Here is a 24,365-nt window from a genome sequence, read left to right on the forward strand (position 1 = left end):
CTCTCCACACCCCTCTTCATGAGTCCTATAAGGTCTAGTCCAGTGTCCAGCATATAGTAGCTGTTCAATAACTATTCCTTGCATTTTTGTTGAGTGTGTCTCGTGTATGAAGAGGCAGTTTGGCCTACAGGTTAAGACTGCAGTCAGTTAGCCAGGCATGGTGGTGTGTGCCTGTAGTCTCAGTTACTCGGGAGGCTGAGATGGGAGGATGGCTTCAGCCTGAGAGGCAGAGGTGGCAGTGAGCCAAGATTATACCACTGCACTCCGGCCTGGGCCACAGAGCGAGACCCTGTCTCTCTCTCAAAAAAAAAAAAAAAAAAAGATAAGAAAATTACAATCAAATTTCCCAGGGACATTCTTGGGGTATAGCCTTGGGTAAGTTGTTAACCTCAATGGCCCTCAGTTTTCTCATCTGCAAATGGGAATGATAATTACGTCCATGGAATATAATTATATCCACATCAAGGTTTTGTGAAGATTAAATTAAAAGTGTTGATAGTTTCTGTTCAGGGCTTTAGCATAGTACCTGGCATAGAGCAAGTTCTCTTAAGTGTGGGATGTTGTTATGATTCCTATTTTATTCCCTTGAGTAGAATGTGAGCCAGACAAAGGTAAGGTCATTGCAGGGTGGAGGAGGGCTTGAAATCGGTCAGTCAGGGCTTGTTGACTAAGGGGCTCCTGACAAAATGGATTGGGTGACAGGTAAGGCTGGGGCAGGGCCAGGAGTAGGAGGCCATCAGGTCAGGGCTTGGAGTCCCAGGCCCTGCTGGGAGCTGAGAGTCCTGGATTCCTGCCTACAATGTGAGCTCGGGTGGAACACTCCTCGATGGCTCTGGTTTCCCAGCTTAATGTAAATTGAAGAGATCGAACCAGATGAACAACAAGGTCCCTGGCAGCCCAGATGTTTTATGAGTTCTGGGCTTCTAAGTTAACCTCAAAGAAAAGATCAAATAAGGAAGCATCTGTGCTTCCTCCAGGGCTCACATCAACAGGGCCTGGAGTGAAATGGGATGCTGGACTCAGTGACTGGTAGCACCTCCTTCAAAAAGCCTGCAGTCAGGGGCCCTCCTCCCTCGCTGGGGCTGGGGCTAGGGGTAAACTGTGTGCAGTCCAGGGGCACTTCCAGAGAATGCCCAGGGAGGAATGACTAAGAGAATGCAGATCCTCAGAGATGGGGGACATTGAGAGACTTCAAGACCCGAGAGGACAGACAGGGAAGTGAATATACAACACACCTTATGCTGGAGTGGGACTGATTTATTTGAAGCCTGCGTTGTTTCACAACAGGATTTGAGAATGCTTACCAGCATGCACACAATTCTCCAACATTAAAAAGTAAAATCAGGCTGGGTGCGGTGGCTCACGCCTCTAATCTCAGCAATTTGGGAGGCCGAGGTGGGCGGATCACCTAAAGTCAGGAGTTCAAGACCAGCCTAGCCAACATAGCGAAACCCCAGCTCTACTAAAAATACAGAAACAAAAATTAGCCAGGAGTGGTGGCAGGTGCCTGTAATCCCAGCTACCTGGGAGGCTGAGGCAAGAGAATCATTTGTACCTGGGAGGCAGAGGTTGCACTGAGCCAAGATCATGCCACTGCACTCCAGCCTGGGCGACAGAATGAGACTACATCTCAAAAATAATAATAATAAAATAAAAAGTAAAATCAAAGCCAGGTGCATTGGCGAGGGTTTGTATTCCCAGCTATTCAGGAGCCTGAGGCAGAAGGATCACTTGAGCCCAAGAGTGTGAGGCTACAGGGAGCAGTAATTGCATCACTGCACTTGAACCTGGACTACAGAGCAAGACCTGTCTCAAAATAAATAAATAAAAATAAATAATTTTAAAAAAGTAATGTTAGCACTATGTAAAAAAGAGGTTTAAAATGTTAGCACTATGTAAAAAAGAGGTTTAAAAAATAAACTCAGCCAGGCGTGGTGGCTCACGCTTGTAATCCCAGTACTTTGGGAGGCTGAGGCGGGCAGGGCATGAGGTCAGGAAATCAAGACCACCCTGGCCAACACGGTGAAACCCTGTCTCTACTAAAAACACAACACTCAGCCGGGAGTGCCACCGCACGCCTGTAGTCCCCGCTACTTGGGAGGCTGAGGCAGCAGAATTGCTTGAACCCAGGAGGCGGAGGTTGCAGTGAGCCGAGATCACGCCACTGCACTCCAGCCTGGGTGACAGAGAGAGACTCTGTCTCCAAAAAAAAAAAAACCTCACTGGCCAAGTGCAGTGGCTCATGCCTGTAATCCCAGCACTTTGGGAGTCCAAAGCAAGTGGATCACTTGAGTCAAGGAGTTCCTTTGAGACCAGCCTGGGCAACATGGCGAAACCCTGTCTCTACTAAAAATATAAAAACATTGCTGGGTGTAGTGGCACACGCCTGTAGTCCTAGCTACCAGGGAAGCTGAGGTGGGAGGATCGATTGAGCCCAAAAAGTCGAGGCTGCAGTGAGCCATGATTCTGCCATTGCACTCCAGCCTTGGGCAACAGAGTGAGACCGTCTCAAGGGGATTTAAAAAAAAAAAGCTCATTGGCTGGGTCCCAGTATGATGACTCATACCTGTTATCACAATGCTTTAGGACGCTGAAATGGGAGGATCCTTTAAGACCACCCCAGCAACATCTCCTAGACCCTGTCTCTACAAAAAGTTAAAAACAAGGCTGGGCACGGTGGCTCACGCCTGTAATCCCTGCACTTTGGGAGACCAAGGCGGGCCTGCCTGACTTGAGGTCAGGAGTTTGAGACCAGCCTGACCAACATGGTGAAACCCCGTCACTATTAAAAATACAAAAATTGGCTGGGTGCAGTGGCTTACGTCTGTAATCCCAACACTTTGGGAGGCCAAGGCAGGTGGATTACCTGAAGTCGGGAGTTCAAGACCAGCCTGGCCAGCATAGCAAAACCCAGTCTACTAAAAATACAAAAATTAGCCAGGCATGGTGGTGTGGGCCTGTAATCTCAGCTACTGGGGAGGCTGAGGCAGGAGAATTGCTTGAACCTGGGAGGTGGAGGTTGCAGTGAGCCGAGATTGCACCTCCGCACTCCAGCCTGGGTGACAGAGACTCTGTCTCAAAAAAAATAGGCTGAACTCAGTGGCTCACGCCTGAATCCCCGCACCTTGAGAAGCCGAGGTGGGCAGATCACTTGAGATCAGGAATTCAAGGCCAGCCTGGCCAACACGGTGAAACCCCATGTCTACTGAAAATACAAAAATTAGCTGGGCATGGTGGTGGGCACCTGTAATCCCACCTATTCAGGAGGCTGAGGTGGAAGAATTGCTTGAATCCAGGAGATGGAGGTTGCAGCGAGCTGAGATGGCACCACTGCACTCCAGCCTGGGCGACAGAGTGAGACTCTGTCTCAATAAAATAAATAAATAACAAATTAGCTGGGCACAGTGGTACACACCTGTGATCCCAGCAACTCAGGAGTCTGAGGTGGGAGGATCACTTATGCCCAGGAGGTCGAGGCTGCAGAGCTATATCAAATCACTGCAGTCTAGCCTGGGCAACAGAGCAAGACCCAGTCTCTTAAAAAAAAAAAAAAAAAAAAAAAAGGCCGGGCGCGGTGGCTCAAGCCTGTAATCCCAGCACTTTGGGAGGCCGAGACGGGCGGATCACGAGGTCAGGAGATCGAGACCATCCTGGGTAACACAGTGAAACCCCGTCTCTACTAAAAAAATACAAAAAAAAACTTAGCCGGGCGAGGTGGCAGGCGCCTGTAGTCCCAGCTACTCGGGAGGCTGAGACAGGAGAATGGCGTGAACCCGGGAGGCAGAGCTTGCAGTGAGCTGAGATCCGGCCACTGCACTCCAGCCTGGGTGACAGAGCGAGACTCCGTCTCAAAAAAAAAAAAAAAAAAAAGGGCCGGGCATGGTGGCTCACACCTCTAATCCCAGCACTTTGGGAGGCCGCGGTGGGCAGATCACCTGAGGTCGGGAATTCGAGACCAGCCTGACCAACATGGAGAAACCCCATCTCTACTAAAAATACAAAAAATTAGCCAGGCGTGGTGGTGCATGCCTGTAATCCTAGCTACTCGGGAGGCTGAGGCAGGAGAATTGTTTGAATCTGGGAGGCAGAAGTTGCGGTAAGCCGAGATCACACCATTGCACACTGTCCTAGGCAACAAGAACGAAACTCCGTCTCAAGAAAAAAAAAATACTATATATGTATGTCACTATGTCACTGACATTATTTATTTATTTAGAGAGATGAGTTTTGCTATGTTGCCCAGGCTTGGCCTCCTTGACTCAAGGGGTTCTCCTGCCTCAGCCTCACAGTAGCTGGAGTACATGCGAGCACCACAGTGCTTGGTCTCTATTATCTTTACAATGAAAGATAAGAAAGGGCTGGGCATCAGCACTTTAAGAGGCTGAGGTGGGCGGATCACGAGGTCAGGAGATGGAGACCATCCTGGCTAACACGGTGAAACCCCGTCTCTACTAAAAATACAAAAAATTAGCCGGGCATGGTGGCGGGCACCCATGGTCCTAGCTACTTGGGAGGCTGACAGGAGAATGGCGCGAACCCGGGAGGCAGAGCTTGCAGTAAGCCGAGATTGCGCCCTTGCACTCCAGCCTGGGCAACAGAGCTAGACTCCGTATCAAAAAAAAAAAAAAAAAAGAGAAAGAAAGAAAGAAAGAAAAAGAAAGGGCTGGTTATGATCTTATCCCCATGGCTGAGCATAATCTATAGTTCTTATTCAAATCTTGCTACTTGTCCCAGTAATGTCCTTCGTAACAGGTTTTATTTTGATTCAGAATCCAATCCAGGATTATGCATTGCATTTAGTTTTCATGCCTTTTTAGCCTCCTTTGAATCTGAGACATTTTCTGAAGTTCACATAGTCTTTTTTTTGAGACAGGGCCTCACTTTGTCACTCAGGCTGGAGTGCAGTGGCATGATCACAGCTCACTGCTGCCTGTACCTGCCAGGCTCAAGCAATCCTCCCACCTCAGCCTCACAAGTAGTTGGGACCACAGGTGCACACCACCATGCCCGGCTAATTTTTGTATTGTTTGTAGAGATGAGGTTTTTCTATGTTTCCTAGGCTGTCCTCAAACTCTGGGGTTCAAGCGATCCACCCATGTAGGCTTCCTAAAGTGATAAAATTACAGGTTTGAGCCACTGCGCTGGGCTGGTGTCCATAGTCATTTATGACATTGCCATTTTTGAACAATACAGACAAGTGGGATCATCTCGCTTAGGTTTATCTGAGGTTTCCTCATGACTGCATTACTGCTGAACTGATGTTGTGTTGTTTAACATAGAAAGCTTATGATGTTGACTTGTCCCCTTTAATGATAATGTCAACTTGTTTCATCCTGCTGAACCCACAGTTGGAATCACCCCAAAAGCCTTAGCAGGGGAGTTTCCTCATGGGAGTGCCCCAAACCTTTTCCAGATGGGGCCAGTTGGGATTCCAAAGAAAGTAGCACTTAGCATTAAATAAACACCAGGGTGATCAGTCCAAAGCATTTATTTATTTATTTAGACAGGGTCTTGCTCGCTCTGTTGCCCAGGATGGAGTGCAGTGACATAATCATAGTTCACTGCAACCTCAATCTCTTGGGCTCAAGCAATCCTCCCACCTCAGTCTCCCAAGTAGCTGGGACTACAGGGGCACACCCCCACGCCCAGCTAATTTTTTTTTTTTTTTTTAAGTAGAGATTGGTCTTGCTATGTTGCCCAAGCTGGTCTCGAACTACTGACCTCATGCCATCCTCCTACCCCAGCCTCCCAAAGAGCTAGGATCACAGATGGGAGCTGCCATGGTCAGCCAGTCCAAAGCATTTATTAGGGAACTTTACATATGGAGTGCTACAGCAATCCTCACGACAGACAGCAAGAGAAAAGGGGTGATCCCCCTAGGTATATCCAAGCAAAGTGGTCAGGGGATAGAGTTTATGTGAGTGTTTAAGGCATTTGGCGCAGGGCTGGGGCTTGTTTCTTTCAGTGTTTTGGCAACAACCTAGATACTTTTATCAGTGCCAGGAAATGTTCAAGACCCCAGTGTGGGTTCAAGCCTTCAAGGTAAAACATGTTGGGTCACAGAGGGGTGAAAAGGACTCTGTGATCTTTGGGTTCAAGACACAGAAATAGGGGACAGACACTGGGGGACCCTAAGCTTTGATAACTTAGTTAAGGTGGTATATACCAGTTTTCCCTATTATACGACTAGCTTACTCTTTTTCACTTTGTAATAAATAAATATCTTATTGGAACATATTTTGAAACTAAACTAAATATACTGTTTTTATTCAAATTTGTACTCATTAGTTTTATAATCCATGAGTAACCTGAATCAACTTAGTATCACCTGAATCAATATTTGGAACATATTTTATAACTTTCACTCCTTAGGGCTTTTGCACCCACCATACCCTCTGCCTGGCTTCACTCTCACCCTTCTCTGCATGGCTAACTTTGCATTCTTTAGATCTCAGTTTAAATGTCACCTCCTCAAAGAGGCCATCCCTGATTATCTTATTCTAAAGTAAGTTCTGACAATTATTAAATAAAAAATAAAAATAGAACAGGCATGATGGCTTACACCTGTAATCCCACCACTTTGGGAGGCCGAGGCAGGTGGATCACCTGAGGTCAGCAGTTTGAGACCAGCCTGGCCAACATGGTGAAACCCTGTCTCTACTAAAAATACAAAAATTAGCTGGGCCGGGCGCGGTGGCTCAAGCCTGTAATCCCAGCACTTTGGGAGGCCGAGGCGGGTGGATCACGAGGTCAGGAGATCGAGACTATCCTGGCTAACATGGTGAAACCCCGTCTCTACTAAAAATACAAAAAACTAGCTGGGCGTGGTGGCGGGCGCCTGTAGTCCCAGCTACTTGGGAGGCTGAGGCGGGAGAATGGCGTGAACCCGGGAGGCGGAGCTTGCAGTGAGCTGAGATCCGGCCACTGCACTCCAGCCTGGGTGACAGAGCGAGACTCCGTCTCAAAAAAAAAAAAAAAAAAAAAAAAAAAAAAAAAAAATTAGCTGGGCATGGTGGCACACACCTATAATCTCAGCTACTTGGGAGGCTGTGGCAGGAGAGTCGCTTGAACCGGGAGGTGGAGGTTGCAGTGAGCTGCGATCATGCCACTGCACTGCAGCCTGGGCGACAGAGTGAGGCTCTGTTTCCAAAAAAAAAAAAAAAAAAAAAAGACACAAAGCAAATTTGACTCTGAGCTCCTTGGAAACCAGGACCAAAAGAAAAGTATGAGCAGTAATAAGATCCTTAGTGCTTAAAAGATAAAAGCAAACCACTGATCAGGAGAAACACCTTTTCCAAGGGCTGAGGTTTGAGAGAATTTCTCCAAGAAGTTCATAAATACAGCAGTGCCCAATCAGCTGGCCTACAGCTTCAATAACTCACCTGTGTATACGCAGGTAACTATCGGTCAGCTACAAATGGAAGTTCAGTAAAAGAAATTCCACAAGGGACCAAATTTCTATAGCTGGGCCTCAGATCTGGCTAGATCCTAGTTAAAATTGGCTATGTGGCCTAACACTCCAGCAAACTCCTAGAATAATGCAAATCTCAGCCTATTAAGAATTAATGATTATTAGCAAGAATTGGGAGACAAGAAGAGACATTCATCTTAACTTCCAATTAGGCTGGGTTACTTACTTTTACGCCTCTTTTACTGATGAAGAAACTGAGAGAGAGCCTTAAGTTACACAGGTGGAAAATGTCAGAGCCAGCCCTAAACCCAGGTCTTAGACATCCGTTCCCTAGTCACGCCTACCACACTTCAAAAATAGAGCTTATGCCCTCAGCATCTCGGTGGGTGGTGGGCCAAAGGACTACGGAGTTAGAAGGTGCTGGCGTGCACACCTGGAGGCAGATGGTGAAGAGGGGAGTTGGGCCCAGCGATCAGGCACATGCTTTCTCCAGAGGTCCAGTTCAGCTTCATGCCCCTCCACCCTACCTTCTTGTACCCCAGGGTGGGCGGTAAGACTCCCGTTAAACAGATAAACGGATGGAGAAACACCACCCCAAAACATAACAATGATCTCGCAGTGTATACTTGACTTCGCTCATTTGTTCACTTTTTTTTTTTTTTTTGAGACAGGGTTTCAGTCACCCAGGCTGGAGTGCAGTGGCGCGTTCACGGCTTCTTGCAGCCTCCCGGGCTCAGGTAATCCTCCCATCTCCGCCTCCCGAGTAGGTGGGACTACAGGCGCGTGCCACCACACCCGGCTAATTTTTGTATTTTTTTGTAGAGACAGGGTTTCGCCATGATGCCCAGGCTGGTCTCCAACTCCTGGGCTCAAGCGATCCGCCCAGCTCGGCCTTCCACAGTGCTGGGATTCCAGGCGTGAGCCACCGCGCCCGGCCTATTTACTTTTCTACTAAGCTGGGGATCACCGTCGCCCCTCGGCTTGGCAAGAAGGGCGGGGGTAGGGGAGCGGTGGGAAAGGAGGGTGGGCTTTGACTCTGATAAGAGGGAAAAGAGGAAGGGAAAGTTGGGGCTTACTGCAGCGCAGGCTCCTTAGGAGAAGGTGGGGAGGAGGAAGAAGAGAGGTCCAGGCCCTTCTTCCATCCCACGTCCTCCACTTCCCAAGGTGCAAGAGGGAAAGAAGTACAGAACACCCAGAGGTGTCCTTGATTCCGTCCTGCCTTTGCCCTTCCCCCACAGTCCAGCAATAAGCCGAGAGAAACAAGTGCAGGAAGCGGGCAGGCAATCATGGGAAAGGCCAAAAAGACAGGTGAGCGGCGCGCCAGCCTCCCGCGCGCAGGTGAGGGCTCCTTTCTGCCTGGCGGGGGAGGCAGACACAGGGCAGAGCCGCGCGCGCGTGCACGCGGGCCGGTCGCAAGGCCTTTCAGCGCCTTCAGCTCAGGCCCTTGCTCTTCCTGGGGCGGCCGCGCTCCGCGGCTTCCTGGGCTGGGCCTCTGTTGCCGCTGTCGCCGCTGTCGGGCCGGCGCCGCACACGCCACTCCACGCGGCGGTAGCGCTCGCTCACGCGCGGCGTCGCCCGCAACAGGAACTGGCCGCGGCGCTGGGTGACGCGCACGTCGGCGCGGGGGTAGGTGCCGTACGCGCGCCGCAGCTCCCGGCGCACGAAGTCCGGAAGCTGTAGGGGCTGGCCCTGCGCGCGTTCCACGCGTCCCCAGCGTAGCCCGGCTTGCGGGCTCCCGCCCTCAGGCGGGGCAGGGCCGGCGCGGGGCCGCGGGGTAGGCCGGAGGGCAGGCCCACCAGGGCGGCGCGGCCTCGGGTGGCGCGGCGGGGCAGTAGAAACGGTGGTATTCCCGAGGGGCCGCCCACTCGCCCGCGTGCAGGCTCCTTGGCCGGCTGCGGAAGCTGTGGGCCTGGATTGGGGGCAGTAGCAGAGGGGCGGCCAGGTAGGTGCAGGTGAGCGGCTGCGGCGGCGGCCAGACGCCCTGCCTGGGCGGCAGCCAGCTGTACGCGTACATAGTCGGCCCCCCAGGCGGCTGCTGTTCTTACTGGGGGCTCCTGCGGATCCAGACCTGCGGCAGAGGGAGGGGTGTGCGGACAGATTTTCTACTTAACCGCCTCCTGTCCCTGTGGCCCGGTTCCCCAGGACGCCGGTTCATGGGTTTGGGGGAACTCATCCCGAATCGGACATTCAGCTCCCCACCTCGCCTCTTGTCCCAAGGTCGGGCAGAGCCCCACGCTCCCGGCAGACAATAAGGAGCCTTTTCAAGCCCTCGGCCCGAATGCTCTTCCCAGTGACTCCCCACTCACTTGTCTCCTTCAGCGGGAGCCAGCGGGATCCAGAGCGGGGCTCCTCTCCGCACTTTGTAGCTGAGTTGCTCTGCTCCATGCCCTGCCTCAGCCACTCCTCCTGGTTACCAGGCGAAAGCAAACACCTTGAGCTGGCCAGGAGCCACCAGCGTCTGTCTACACCTGGGTGAACCGTACTGGTACTGGTCGTAGTGGCCCCAACCTAGAGGCGGAGGCCTGAGGTCAAGGATGCCCTCCCTACAGTATCACTGATGGCTTTCTACAACCTTCTAGCACCTGCAGGTGGATTGGGTTACCCTCACATTTGAGTGAAACTCCTGCACACCAGACACTGAATCAAGTTGTCTGGGAGCATCTAACTGCAAGTTATGTCAACTCAGGGAAGGGGGTGCTGATATTATCTCTGCTTTCCATAGCAAAAAAGCTGCTTGCCTCAGAGTTGGTGTCCAGTGTATTCAGTGAGTGGAGCTTATGTAGGTTAAATAACTCATCCCAACTCACACAGCTGGCTATAGTAAGGGCAAAATTCAACCCCGAGTCTCAAGACTCATGCTCACAATGGTGGTCTTATTGCCCACCTATGCTGGGGCTTCTGGCAGACTGCCTCAAAGTCCTCCCACTCTAGAATGTTAGATAGGCACTTGGTTTTGTTTGTTTGTTTGTTTGTTTTAGATGGGGTCTTGCTCTGTTGCCTAGGCTGGAGTGCAGTGGCGTGATCTCAGCTCACTGCAGCCACTGTCTACCAGGTTCAAGCGATTCTACCACCTCAGCCTCCCAATCCCAAGTAGCTGAGATTACAAGTGCACCTCCACCCCCCGCTAATTTTTGTATTTTTAGTAGAGTCAGGTTTTCACCATGTTGGCCAGGCTGGTCCTGAACTGACCTCAAGTAATCCACCCTCCTTGGCCTCCCAAAGTGCTGGGATTACGGGTGTGAGCCATCATGCCCGGCTACTTTAAATTATTTTCTTTCTTTTTCTTTTTTTTTTTTTTTTTTTTTTGAGACAGAATTTTGCTCTGTTGCCCAGGCTGGAGTGCAGTGGCACGATCTTGGCTCACTGCAAACTCCGCCTCCCAGGTTTAAGCGATTCTTCTGCCTCAGCCTCGCAAGTAGCTGGGACTACATGTGTGCGCCACGACACCTGGCTAAGTTTTGTATTTTTTAGTAGAGATGGGGTTTCACCATATTGGCCAGGCTGGTCTTGAACTCCCAACTCCGTGATCCGCCCACCTTGGCCTCCCAAAGTTTTGGGATTACAGACATGAGCTATTGCACCCGGCCTACTTTAAATTCTTAATAGCTATATGAAGTGCATAGTGATGTCATTCTCTCTTAGTAGATAAGGAACCAGAGGCTCAGAGAAGTTCGGCCACTGTCCCAGGTTCCTACAGCCTGTAAGTACCACAGTGGCATTTGAACCCAGTCCAACTGATGTCAAAACCCAGAAGCCATTTTAATGAAGCCAAGAAGATTGCTTCATCCAGATGGGGTGAGCCCTGTCTGAGTTCCAGTCCCTTCTGGTGTGGGTCACAACCCCTGCACCTCTTCCTTTTCCAGTGGGGAGAGTGGTAGTTATGAATGATTAAAACTGAAACCCTTTGCCAGCTGCAGGGCTGCCATGTTGCCACACTTTCCTTCCCCATCTCCTGTTGACTGAAGCAGCATCAGCAGCAGCCCTGACAGAAAGGTTCTTCTGGGTTCTCAGTATCCCTCAAAACTCAGCTACCCTCTGGTCAGGCCACCCTTTGGTGACTCACCCTGGTGATGTCACACTATTTGTGACTGAGCCACTGCTCCAAGTCTTAATTTGGGCCAGTCCTTTTGAGAGCAGGTGCTGGAGCTGGGCAGTGGATGGAAAAAGGGGGCCTAGTTAGGGTTTCATTTGGACTCTAACACTGTCATAGAACCCCAAATTCAGGCTGTGAACCTGATACACAGCTAAGGCCAAGCAGTGGGAGACAGAGAAAGGTTTATTTGATTTGGCCAGTCAGAAGGCGGGAGAGCAAATCTCTCAAATCCCTCTTAACAGAAAGAAGCAGCAGGGTGGCTTACACCTGTAATCCTAGCACTTTTGGAGGATGAGGCAGGCAGATTGCTTGAGCTCAGGAGTTTGAGATCAGCCTGGGCAACATGGTGAAACCCTGGCTCTACAAAAAAAAAAAAAAAAAAAAAAAAAATTAAGCAGGAATGGCATGTGCCTGTAGTTCCAGTTACTTGGGGCGCTGAGGCAGAAGGATCGCTTGAACCCAGGAGATCAAGCCTGCAGTGAGCTGTGTTCACACCACTGCACACCAGCCTGGGTGACAGACTGAGCGCCTGTCTCAAAAAGCAGCAGGGAGTTTTTATGCGACTAAGGAGTGACGGAGGTGGCATTTCAGGGAACCCAGGGTAAATGTCTGTGTTTCTTCAGTCTCAGATAACCCCTTGAGCCACCAGACTTGTGGGCATCAGCAACTGGTCACAGTGTCCTTCAAGGCATTCATTCCTTCTGCAATTTTTTTTTTTTTTTTTTTTTTTTTTTGAGACGGAGTTTTGCTCTTTTTGCCCAGGCTGGAGTGCAATGGTGGGATTTCGGCTCACTGCAACTTCCGCTTCCCGGGTTCAAGACATTCTCTTACCTCAGCCTCCCAAGTAGCTGGGATTACAGGCATGCACCACCATGGCCGGCTAATTTTTTGTATTTTTAGTAGAGACAGGGTTTCACCATATTGGTCAGCTGGTCTTGAACTCCAGACCTTGGGTGATTCACCTGCCTCGGCCTCCCAAAGTGCTGGGATTACAGGTGTGAGCCACTGCGCCTGGCCTGCAATTTTTTTTCATGACCCCGAAGTTATCTCCTCCTGCTTGACCAAGAAACAGCACATCAGCAGTTTATATTGTGGGAACAAGGAATATTGGGCAAAAAGTGAGTGGTTAGCATGTGCAAGCAAGCATGGGCCTGATCAGAATTTTTTTTTCTTTTTTTTTTCTTTTTGACAAGCTCTCATTCTGTCACCCAGGCTGGAGTGCAGTGGCATGACCAGGGCTCACCGCAACCTTGACTGGGCTCAAGTGATCCTCCTACCTCAGCCTCCTGAGTAACTGGGATCATAGGTGTGCACCACCACACTCGACTAATTTTTGTAGAGATGAAATCCCACTATGTTACGCAGGCTGGTCTTGAACTCCTGGGCTCAGGTGATCATCCTGCCTTGGCCTTCCAAAGTACTGGAATTACAGGCTTGAGCCACCATGCCTGGCCTGTGATCAGAATTCTCATTTTTTTAGTCACTAAAAATGCTGGGGGGGCACTCCACTCTCCGTTATGTGATTAGTTCACATTGCATGCCTGTATCAAAATATATGTACCCCACAAATATATACAAAAAACTTTACTTTTTTTTTTCTTTTCTTTTCTTTTCTTTATTTATTTTTTTTTGAGACGGAGTCTCGCTCTGTCACCCAGGCTGGAGTGCAGTGGCTGGATCTCCGCTCATTGCAAGCTCCGCCTCCCGGGTTCACGCCATTCTCCTGCCTCAGCCTCCTGAGTAGCTGGGACTACAGGCGCCTGCCACCTCACCCAGATAGATTTTTGTATTTTTTAGTAGAGACGGGGTTGCACCGTGTTAGCCAGGATGGTCTCGATCTCCTGACCTCATGATCCGCCCGTCTCGGCCTCCCAAAGTGCTGGGATTACAGGCTTGAGCCACCGCGCCTGGCCTTTTTTTTTTCTTTTAAATGGAGTCTCGCTCTGTTGTCAGGCTGAAGGGCAGTGGCGTGATCTCGGCTCACTGCAACCTCCATCTCCAGTGTTCAAGCGATTCTCCTGCCTCAGCCCCCCCGAGTAGCTGGGATTACAGGCGCGCGCCACCACGCCCGGCTAATTTTTGTATTTTTATTAGAGACAGGGTTTCACCATGTCGGCCATGCTGGTCTCGAACTCTTGACCTCAGGTGATCCACCCGCCTCGGCCTCCCAGTGTTGGGATTACAGGCGTGAGCCACAGCGCCTGGCAAAATTTTAAGTATTGATTGCTCAGGAAAAAAAATTAAAATGCTGGGGTGCTGAAATCTCAAGGGCCCCATTACAACACTCCTTAGGAACCTCGCCCTCTATCTGCTCTAAGGACTGGTCCCAGAATGAGAGAATTTAAAAGACATCCCCCCACAAAGATGTTCATAATGTCACCCTGGAAACCTGTGAATATGTTATATTACGTGACAAGGGAGAATTTAGATTGCAGATGGCAGTAAGATTGCTAATGAGCTGACCTTAAGATAAGGAGATGATCCTGGGTTATCTGGGTGGACCCAATGTAATCAAAAGGGTCCTTAACTGTGGAATAGTGAGGTGGCAGAATCAGAGTCAGAGTGATACAGTGAGTAAAAGACTTGATCAGCCATCACTGGCTTTGAATACGGAAGAGGGTCATGAGCCAGGGAATGCGGGCAGCCTCTGGAAGCTGAAAAACAAGGAAGTGGATTCTCCCCTGGAACCTCCAGAAGGAATGTGGTCCTGCCAAGCCCTTGCCAGTGAGCCATTTCAGACTTCTGACCTCCAGGACCGTAAGAAAATAAACTTGTCTTGTTTTCAGCCACCAAGTTTGTCGTGATTTGTTACAGCATCAGTAGGAAACTAATACCTTTCCCTGCTCCTGTTTATAACTTTGTCTCTGTCCTAAAATCCCAGCACTCCGGAGTGTTCATGGCTATCCATGGACTGACCACACCCCAGCCTGGAGTTTAGTAGTGGGCCCATGGCACTGGCCAGGTTTTCCATCTCTTCTGGGTGGAGAGTGGGGCGCAAGCAAGACTAAGCTCAAGTGGAGCCTGGGAAGGAAGTTTTCAGGCAAAATGAGAAAAATAATAGCCAAGCTGTGAGTTTCTCAGCATTTGTTCACCCTGATTCCAGTACCAACCCCCAGTATTTTGGAGTCCCACACCTTATCTATTCTCGGTAAAGTAGTTCTGGTGGAGTTGAGTCTATTCTATCCTTAGGTTTGGGTGATTTAGGGCTAAACCTTTCAGCACAGCCATCCATCTGGCCATAGTGATTGACTTGGGCTAGCCCTTGAAGTGATATGGGCCAGTGCAAGGCAAGCCTAGGACTTTATTTTCTTGTTGGGTGGAGGGAATTTTTTGCTTTTCCCAGGACAGAAATCAGAAAGGGTCCTGGACTTAAGTTACACAGGCCAGTAAATTCCTTCTTTATTTAAGCTAGTTCAAATTGTCTATTGCTTGCACTAATGATACACCCCAGGGTATTTCCTACCCCCATTGCTCCCCAGCACTTTGTTATGAAAAAAAATTTTTTTTGCGACAAGAGTCTCACTCTGTCACCCAGGCTGGAGAGCAGTGGTGTTGTCATGGCATACTACAGCCTCAACCTCCTGGGCTCAAGCAATCCTCCCACCTCAGCCTCCTGAATAGTTGGAACTACAGGTATGCCTCACCACATTCCACAGATTTTTAAAATTTTTATTTTGTTTTATTATTATTATTTGAGGCAGAGTCTCGCTCTGTTGCCCAGGCTGGAGTGCAATGGTGCAATCTGGGCTCACTGCAACTTCCGCCTCCTGGGTTCAAGCAATTCTCCTGCCTCAGCCTCCTGAGTAGCGGGGTAAATTACAGGCACCCGCCACCACACCCAGCTAATGTTTTTTGTATTTTTAGTAGAGATGGGGTTTCACCATGTTGGCCAGGCTGGCCTTGAACTCCTGACCTCAGGTGATCCACCCACCTCAGCCTCCCAAAGTGCTGGGATTACAGGTGTGAGTCACTGTGCCTGGTCCTCCCTCACCACACTGGGCCGATTTTTTTATTTTTTAATTTAATTTAATTAATTAATTTATTTATTTTAGACGGAGTCTTGCTCTGTGCCCCAGGCTGGAGTGCAGTGGCGCGATCTCGGCTCACTGTAAGCTCCGCCTTCTGGGTTCACGCCATTCTCCTGCCTCAGCCTCCTGAGTAGCTGGGACTACAGGTGCCCGCCACCACGCCTGGCTAATTTTCTTGTATTTTTAGTAGAGGCGGGGTTTCACCGTGTTAGCCAGGATGGTCTCGATCTCCTGACCTCGTGATCCGCCCGTCTCGGCCTCCCAAAGTGCTGGGATTACAGGCTTGAGCCACCGCGCCCGGCCCTATTTTTTTATTTTTTATTTTTGAGACGGAGTCTTGCTCTGTCACCAAGCTGGAGTGCAGTGGCGCAATCTCGGCTCACTGCAACCCCCTGGGTTCAAGCGATTCCCCTGCCTCAGCCTCCCGAGTAGCTGGGACTACAGGCGTGCACCACCATGCCTGGCTAATTTTTTGTATTTTAGTAGAGACAGGGTTTCACCATGTTGACCAGGATGGTCTTGATCTCCTGACCTTGTGATCTGCCCGCCTTGGCATCCGAAAGTGCTGGGATTACAGTTGTGAGCCACTGTGCCCGACCGGTTTTTTTTTATTTTTTAAAATTTTCTGTAGAGATGGAGTCTCACTCTGTTGCTCAGGCTGGTCTCCAACTCCTGGGCTCAAGCAATCCTCCTGCCTCAGACTCCCAAGGTGCTGGGATTACAGGTGTGAGCCACTGCATCTGGCCATGAAAAATTTCAGTATATAGCAACCTGAGAAGCTTTTGCTCAGGGAACCTTGTGATCAGAAGCTCACTTGAGGGCAAAATGGAGGACAGATTAGAGAGCGAGGGGGTAGAAGCCAGTCATGGAGGAGGTTCTTATGTTAGCTTAGGAAAGCTGAGAACCAAACAGGAGCAAGGGATGGAAAAGAGAGATGCGAGTAGGATTCACCTGGGCTTGATCCAAGATGGTTGTTTTGATGAAGCGCGTAGGATGGAGGGTGGATGCACACGTTTCTGGCTTGGCCACCTGGATGGGCAGTTAAGGCAGTCCTGGAGGTAGAAAACGCTGGAGGGAGATTGGAAGTTTAAGGAATGGTGAATTCGAGTGGGCCACGCTGGACATTCTGTTCAGGCTGGACATGGGAGGTGTGGAAGTAGTCATGAAGAAAAAGGTAGTAGGTGAAATTACCATAACAACTGGCACCCTGGGCTTGTCTCCATCTGGTCCCTATCACACTATTGACATTGTGGCTGCCAGCTTATTTGGACCCCACTCAACACCTCTTTCAGGTAGCTATCTTGTTTTTTTATTTTTTATTTTTTGAGACAGAGTCTTGCTTTGTCGACAGGCTGGAGTGCAGTGGCGCGATCTCAGCTCACTGCAACCTCTGCCTCCCGGGTTCAAGCGATTCTCCTGCCTCAGCCTCCCGAGTAGCTGGGATAGCAGGCACCCACCACCGCGCCAGGCTAATTTTTTTTTGTATTTTTTAGTAGAGACGGGGTTTCACCATATTGGCCAGGCTAGTTTTGAACTCCTGACCTCAGGTGATCCGCCCACCTTGGCCTCCCAAAGTTCTGGGATTACAGGCATGAGCCACCGCGCCCAGCCAGCAATCTTGTTTTTGAAATCCCCTTTACCTCACAGCCTGTGGCCTGGCATGGATTAAAAGTTTGAGTGAATATATGAGTATAAAAGATGGAAACTTGGGACACCCTCCCTTTTCCTTTAGAGGCCCTGGGAGAAAGTGCCACAGTGAAGGGGACTGAAGAGGAATTATTATGTAGGAAGAGAACATGGCAGAAACTAGATCAGAGAGGTGGGAAGTGAAGGGAGGAGAGAATTTCAAAGACAGTGCATAATCTATCTGTCCCATGGTCTGGGGACTCCAGTATGGCTCAAGGAGTTAGGGAGGTGATATGGCCTCTAGTTCATCGCATGTCCCCTCCTCCTAGTTAGCTCTGTGATTGGCAACCATAAAGAGAAATCAGAGAGAATTACAAGGCCCTGTCCTGGTGCTGACATAAAAGGTAACTGGCTATGTTGTCTTTATAATCAGAGGGTTGAGGGGCCTCAGAGTGTAACTGTGTGGCATTAAGTGCAACATGAGGGACCAAAGGTCTTTTCTTTCTTTTTTTTTTTTTTTTTTTTGAGCCAGAGTCTCACTCTGTTGCTAGGCTGGAGTGCAGTGATTGATTTGGAGTGAGCGATCTCGGCTCACTGCACATTCCGATTCCCTGGTTCAAACAGTTCTCCTCCCTCAGCCTCCCAAGTAGCTGGGATTACAGGCACACGCCACCACGCCCAGCTAATTTTTGTATTTTAGTTGAGACACGGTTTCACTATGTTGGCCAGGATGGTCTCTATCTCCTGACTTCATGATCCGACCACCTCAGCCTCCCAAAGTGCTAGGATTACAGGCATGAGCCACTGCGCCCGGCCGTGAGGGACCAAAGGTCTTTTCTCCTGGGTCACATTCAGCCCTGGCCCCTGCCAGCCCTCTCCATTTCCATTTCCCCACTGGACACCCAGGGAGGGCTAAGTAAAGACTCGGGTTTGCTTTGAAATAAAGGCACGTGCTAGCCAAAGATAGAAAGGCGGGGAGACTCCTTTAGCAAATGTATGGAGATCCCAGTGTGCTGGACTCCAGGCTGAATGCTGGGTTTTCTGTTCTCACAGCCAGGAAAGCACAGATGGAGGTAAGAGGTGAGGAGAGGGGCAAAATGATCACCTGTCTTCTACTCATGAGGCCTTCTGGATCAGGAGGGGTTTCAGCAATTGTCTAAGTCTAGAAGGGAGATGGGTGTATGTGTGTGTGTGTGTGTCTATGTGTGGCTTGGGGTGACATGGGAAGTGTGAAGGGTATCTGAAAGAGATTGGGAAGGAGGGAAATGAGACAGGTTAGAGGGAAATGGATTCTGGGGGCAAGGTTCATGGCGTCCCTGGGGGCTCCCCAGGAACTGGTTGAATAGGCTCTAGCCCCTGGACACTAGACCATTTGTCCAGGCTCTAGCCCCTGGACACTACATTGGACCATTTGCTGTGGTTGTTAGGAGGAGGAGGACAATATTCCTGTTGCAGGGAGTTAGCTGACAACCATCAATGAAGGTCATAAGGATGAGCAGTTCACAAAGCTCCTACACCCTTGTTTCTCATTTAATGCCTGAAAAATCCCTGTAAAGCATAAAACAGGCTCACAAAAGGAGGGCCCCAGCCAGGTGCAGTGACTCACGCTTATCATTCCAGCACTTTGGGAGGCTGAAGCGGGAGGGTCCCTTGAGCCCAGGAATTCAAGACCACCCTGGGTAACATAGTGAGACTCCATCTCTACAGATAATTTTAGAAATTAGCCAGGCATGGTGGAGTGAGCTGGTGGTCCCAGCAACTTGGGAGGCTGAGGTGAGAGGATCATCTGAGCCAGGGAAGTGGAGGTTGCAGTGAGCTGAGATCATGCCACCACTGCACTCTAGCCTGAGCAACAGAGCAAGACCCTGTTTCAAATAATAATAATAATAATAATAACAATAACAATAAAGGAGTCCCTTAGCAAGGAAGTGGTGGAGCTAGGGGATGAGTTCCAGGTCCCCCAGAAGCCAAAGGCCATAGGCTCTTTGCCTTGTGTCCCAAGGTAGGGGAACCAGGCAGAGCTGGAATGTGTGCTGTTTGTTTGCCCAAAAACCTATCCAGGCTTACAGGCCAGTTGGAAGAAAACATAAAACATCCTCCACAGCCTACATTGAGCAAAACAAAACTTGATTTTGAGGAATTGTGCAGGTGTGGGAAGAGGAAAGACTCCCATGTGGAGTCAGGATAGCTGGGTTCCACCTCGACTGGGCCCTTGCTGTTTACATGTCATTGAATCTCTCTGAACCGCAGTTTCCTCACGTATAAAATGGGGATAAAAGGGCCTACCTGCTGGGAATGATGTGAGGACTCAACAAGAGAATGCACGTGTTGTTCTGAATGTAGTACAGGGCACATAGCAAGCACTCAGTACTTTTTATGTTATATTACCATTATTAATACAAGGAGGTTGGGCTGTGTGGTTGCTCATTCAGCCCCTGGTGCTGTTCCCCACCTTCAGGTCTGGCTCCTGTGGCTAGAGCCCTGGTGCCCACAGCTCAACCTGGACCTTTCCACCCTTGAAGGGCTCATGAAGGAGCTGCCACCTCCAAGTCAGCTGCAGCTGTGCATCCGCTCAGACCACAAGACTCCATGGAGATGCTGAACTCTCTTTGTTCTCCCAACAAGTACTAGGCAAGGAGGGAAGGAAGGTGAGCGCTTAGAAAAAAACGTGCTGGTTTGCACTGAAATTACATTAAGCTATCGTGGAGGTAAAGGAGAGGGGTTGAGCCGGTCAGGAATCCAGCAACCTGACCCTATTTGCTAGTATCTCCTTTTGATCGCTAAGGGCAAGCGCCCGTGACAAACATGGCGGCGGCAGCTTCAGGTGCGGTCACCTGCCGGAGCTGCGGTCCCGGGGCCGCGCGGAGCCAATCGCTGGGCGGGGGCGGAGGGAGAGGCTGGGGAAGCCCTAGAAGCGCGCGCAGGCGCACTGGCTTGCACCTGGCTCCCGCCAGCCGTAGGATTAGGCTTCGCCGGCTACGATTGCGGTGAGAAGCTGGCCAGAGGCCGGGGCTCGCGGGCGGGAGCGGGCTGGGCTGGGGCCGATCTGGCACAAACTACAGGCCCGAGTGGGAGGGGAATGCTTTGCGCTCTGGGAGTCATGGGGGCTATCTGCGGGGGTCTTTGGGGTGATCATATTGTGGATTGGAAGAGTTCTGTGGTCCGGGAGGAAGAAGCTGGCTTCAAGGGGGCAAGGGTGGAATCCTCGCAGAAGGGCTCTCCGGGGGTCTGGAGGAAAGGGATGAAGTGGGTCAGATAGCTCCCTCGCGGTCTGGGATCGAGGGATGCACTGGTCAGGCTGGGTTCCGTTCTATTAGCATAAAGGCATTTAACCCTGGTGGCACTTGGGGAGCTTAAAAAAAAAACACCGATGCTGGGCCCGCCCTGAGAGATTCCGGTTTAACTGCGCTGGGTGAGGCCTGGGCCTCGGTATTATTGCACAGCTCCTCAGGTGATTTTTTTTTTTTTTTTTTTTTTTTTTTTTTTTTTTTTTTTTTGAGACGGAGTCTCGCTCTGTCGCCCAGGCTGGAGTGCAGTGGCGCTATCTCGGCTCACTGCAAGCTCCGCCTCCCGGGTTTACGCCATTCTCCTGCCTCAGCCTCCCGAGTAGCTGGGACTACAGGCGCCCGCCACCTCGCCCGGCTAATTTTTTTGTATTTTTAGTAGAGACGGGGTTTCATTGTGTTAGCCAGGATGGTCTCGATCTCCTGACCTCGTGATCCGCCCGTCTCGGCCTCCCAAAGTGCTGGGATTACAGGCTTGAGCCACCGCGCCCGGCCTCCTCAGGTGATTTTAATGTGCAGGCGGTGGAGAGCAGCCCTACACGTGTTTCAGCACCGGCTATTGAGTGAAGAGCTCCTGGGCTGATCCCAAACTTCTCAGTGGCTTGGGAGGGGTGGGTGGTCCTGAGGTGAAGCTGTCGCTTCTTCAAGGACCTGTGGGGGAGGGGGAGGGAGAAGGTCCCCATCTCAACAAGTTGAAAACTCATTTCCAGCCGGAGGAGGAGGATGGGCCCCCCACCCCCCCACCCTGGTGCTAGACCCTGCTGTGGGGAGACTGGGCAGGAAGACATGACCCCGATAGTGAAACAGGAAACACAGCAGACAATTCAGAGGTCAGCTGCCTGTTGACAAAAGGGCACATATTATACCTTTTTTTTTTTTTTTTTTTTTTGAGACGGAGTCTCACGCTGTTGCCCAGGCTGGAGTGCAGTGGCGCGATCTCGGCTCACTGCAAGCTCCGCCTCCTGGGTTCACGCCATTCTCCTGCCTCAGCCTCCTGAGTAGCTGGGACTACAGGCGCCCGCCACCGCGCCCGGCTAATTTTTTGTATTTTTAGTAGAGACGGGGTTTCACTGTGGTCTCGATCTCCTGACCTTGTGATCCGCCCGCCTCGGCCTCCCAAAGTGCTGGGATTACAGGCTTGAGCCACCGCGCCCGGCCATATTATACCTTTAATGCTCATTTGTTCATTTGGTATTTCTGAGGACAGGCAGAGAATGGAATTGCTTTCACTGCTTCACAGATGTAGGAATAGACTAAGATAGTAAGTTAAAGATAATGTTCACACCTGACCCAGGGCTCCTGACTCCGAATTATGCCTATTTGTAGCTTTTCCCTCTGCACTAATACCTCTTGTACAGTCTGATGCCCCTCACTCCAGGGGCCCAGTTCGGCATTCTTGGTTCCCTCCACTAAATTCATCAGCCTCCCCCACCCACCATAGGTTGGTTCAGAAATCAGGGAGATGCTGCTGCTTCCATCCCTTTCCAGTCTTTACCTCCCAGGGGCCTGACAGGGTGAAGGAGAAGAGTTTTGACACCTGCCAGAGGGCTCCTTCCAAACAGATCTGATCCTGTCACTTCCCCACTCCCAGCGCCCCACCTGTTGTCCTCAGCATAGAATCTTGTACAAGGTTTACAAAACCTTTCGTGATATGGCCCCTTTCTCCCTTGCTGCTCTGAGCTCTCTTCCCAGATTGTTTCTGTGTCTCTTAGCACAGCGCTGTGCACCCGGCGAAAGCTTAATAAATGTTTCTCTGTTATGATCACTATTCTTTGTACCTGTTGCCTTGCTTTAGTGTCTTACTCAGAGAGGCACATCAAGCTTCCCAGGCTGCCCCTTCTCTCTGACTCCCACAGTTAAGCAGAACACAGAGCTAGGGGCACAGTGGGGTCTGAGGATGACAGTTTTCCTATGACTGCTGCTGCTGTTGCCTAGGGCTGAGGATGTTCATACTGACCTTTTAGGGGCCAGTCGACCCAGCAGGGATTGACTGAGCACGCTGAGGGAGCCTGGTGCAGGCAAAGGGCAGGGATCAAGGGTGGGACTAACCCAGGCCTGCTTTATTTTTTATTTTTATTTTAAATTTTTTTTAGAGACAGAGTCTCCTTCTGTCGTCCTGGCTGGAGTGCAGTGGCGCTATCTCACTGCAAGCTCCGCCTCCCGGGGTCACGCCATTCTCCTGCCTCAGCCTCCCAAGTAGCTGGGACTATAGGCGCCCGCCACCATGCCTGGCAAATTTTTGTATTCTTAGTAGAGACGGGGTTTCACCATGTTAGCCAGGATGGTCTCGATCTCCTGACCTCGTGATCCACCCATGTCAGCCTCTCAAAGTGCTGAGATTACAGGCGTGAGCCACCGCGCCCGGCATCAGCCCTGCTTTTAAGAAGCCTGTGGGCTGGAGGAGGGGAAGGGAGGCATCTGGATGCCTGATAAAGGGGAAATCGGGAGAGAACACTTGATTGGGTGTGCTTGAGAAAGCCGTGACACTGGATGAGCGGGATTTGATAAGATGGGGGCAGGGTGTGGGGGGATGATGAAGTGAGAATGCTGTTGTTTTAGTCAAAACCTGTTTTGAATCTTGACTCCAGCACCTACTAGCTCTGTGACTTGGGCCTGTTATTGAATCTTCAGAGCCTTGGTTTCTTCATGGACAAAGCGTGAATGCAGATAGTAACAGAGCTGTAGGGGGTCTGATGATGGATGTAAAACCCAAGCATACCCTGTATGGCTGAGGAATAGTATATAGTTATCCTAGGGTATCTTAGGTGGCAGGAACAGCATGAAAAAAAGTGTGGAGGTGGCATTTAAAAAGGAATTTGATGGATGGCAGACAAGAGGGGCTAAGATATTCCAGGTGGCAAAAGGCATAAAGTTTGGGTGCTGGAAAGACAATTTCAATCATGGATTTGGCAGAAAGGTCAATGATTTTTATTTTTGATTGATGTTGCCCCAGCCGGTCTCTAACTCCTGGCCCCAAGTGATCCTTCTGCCTTGGCCTTCCAAAGTGCTAAAATTATAGGCATAAGCCACCACGCTCCACCTAGTGACTGATCTTTAAAGATCATGAAACCACACGGTGGCTCACTCCTGTAACCCCAGCACTTCAGGAAGCCAAGGCGGGAGGATCACTTGAGGTCAGGAGTTCAAGACCAGCCTGGCCAACGTGGCGAAACCCTGTCTGTACAAAAAGTACAAAAATTAGTCAGGCATGGTGGCGCACGCCTGTGATCCCAACTACTTGGGAGGCTGAGGCAGGAAAATTTCTTGAACCTGGGAGGCGGAGGTTGCAGTGAGTCAAGAACCCACCACTGTACTCTAGCCTGGGCGACAGAGTGAGACCCTGTCTCAAAAAAATAAAAAATAAAAATAAATAAATAAATATCATGAAACCAAACTTCAGAGAAATGGAAAGAAAATGGTTACTGTAGGCCAGGCGCAGTGGCTCATGCCTGTAATCCCAGCACTTTGGGAGGCTGAGGCGGGCGGATCACGAGGTCATGAGTTGAAGACAGCTTGATCAACATGGTGAAACCCCGTCTCTACTAAAAATACAAAAATTAGCTGGGTGTGGTGGCACATGCCTGTAATCCCAGCTGCTCGGGAGACTGAAGCAGGAGAATTGCTTGAACCTGGGAGGCAGAGGTTGCAGTGAGCTGAGATTGCGCCACCGCACTTCAGGCTGGGCAATGGAGGGAGACTCTGTCTCAAAAAAAAAAAAAAAAGAAAGAAAAAAGAAAATGGCTACTGTGGGCCGGGCACAGTAGTGGCTCACACCTGTAATCCCGACACTTTGGGAGGCCGAGGCAGGCAGATCACTTGAGGTCAGGAGTTCGAGACCAGCCTGGCCAATATGGTGAAACCCCATCTCTACGAAAAATACAAAAATTAGACTGGGTGTGGTGGCTCATGCCTGTAATCCCAGT

The 24,365-nt window shown here is 50.4% G+C and overlaps 3 protein-coding genes across 13 annotated transcripts in view; 1 reads left to right on the forward strand and 2 right to left on the reverse strand.

The window, feature by feature from the left end:
- The window catches only part of CUEDC2 (CUE domain containing 2), a 335,540-nt gene that overhangs the window by 16,236 nt on the left and 294,939 nt on the right, over nt 1–24,365 (reverse strand). The gene's annotated exons all lie outside the window — the stretch shown is intronic.
- Nucleotides 1–24,365, forward strand: part of MFSD13A (major facilitator superfamily domain containing 13A) — a 38,650-nt gene that overhangs the window by 2,432 nt on the left and 11,853 nt on the right. For 2 of the 5 annotated variants that reach the window (XM_050804152.1, XM_050804156.1), the window contains exons 2-3: nt 8,083–8,148; nt 19,617–19,806. The gene's annotated coding sequence lies outside the window, so the exon portion shown is untranslated. Of the gene's footprint in view, nt 1–8,082; nt 8,149–19,616; nt 19,807–20,076; nt 20,146–24,365 lie in introns of those variants that run through there. The other 3 variants (XM_050804154.1, XM_050804157.1, XM_050804155.1) reach the window with 2 other exon arrangements.
- C9H10orf95 (chromosome 9 C10orf95 homolog) lies at nt 8,385–9,871 on the reverse strand. Its single transcript, XM_050804204.1, is given in 3 exon segments — nt 8,385–9,158; nt 9,160–9,479; nt 9,718–9,871. Coding segments are annotated over 2 exon segments (582 nt in total). The 5' UTR covers nt 9,426–9,479; nt 9,718–9,871; the 3' UTR covers nt 8,385–8,842.

Source organism: Macaca thibetana, chromosome 9 (assembly GCF_024542745.1).
Source record: "Macaca thibetana thibetana isolate TM-01 chromosome 9, ASM2454274v1, whole genome shotgun sequence".
NCBI lineage: Eukaryota > Metazoa > Chordata > Mammalia > Primates > Cercopithecidae > Macaca > Macaca thibetana.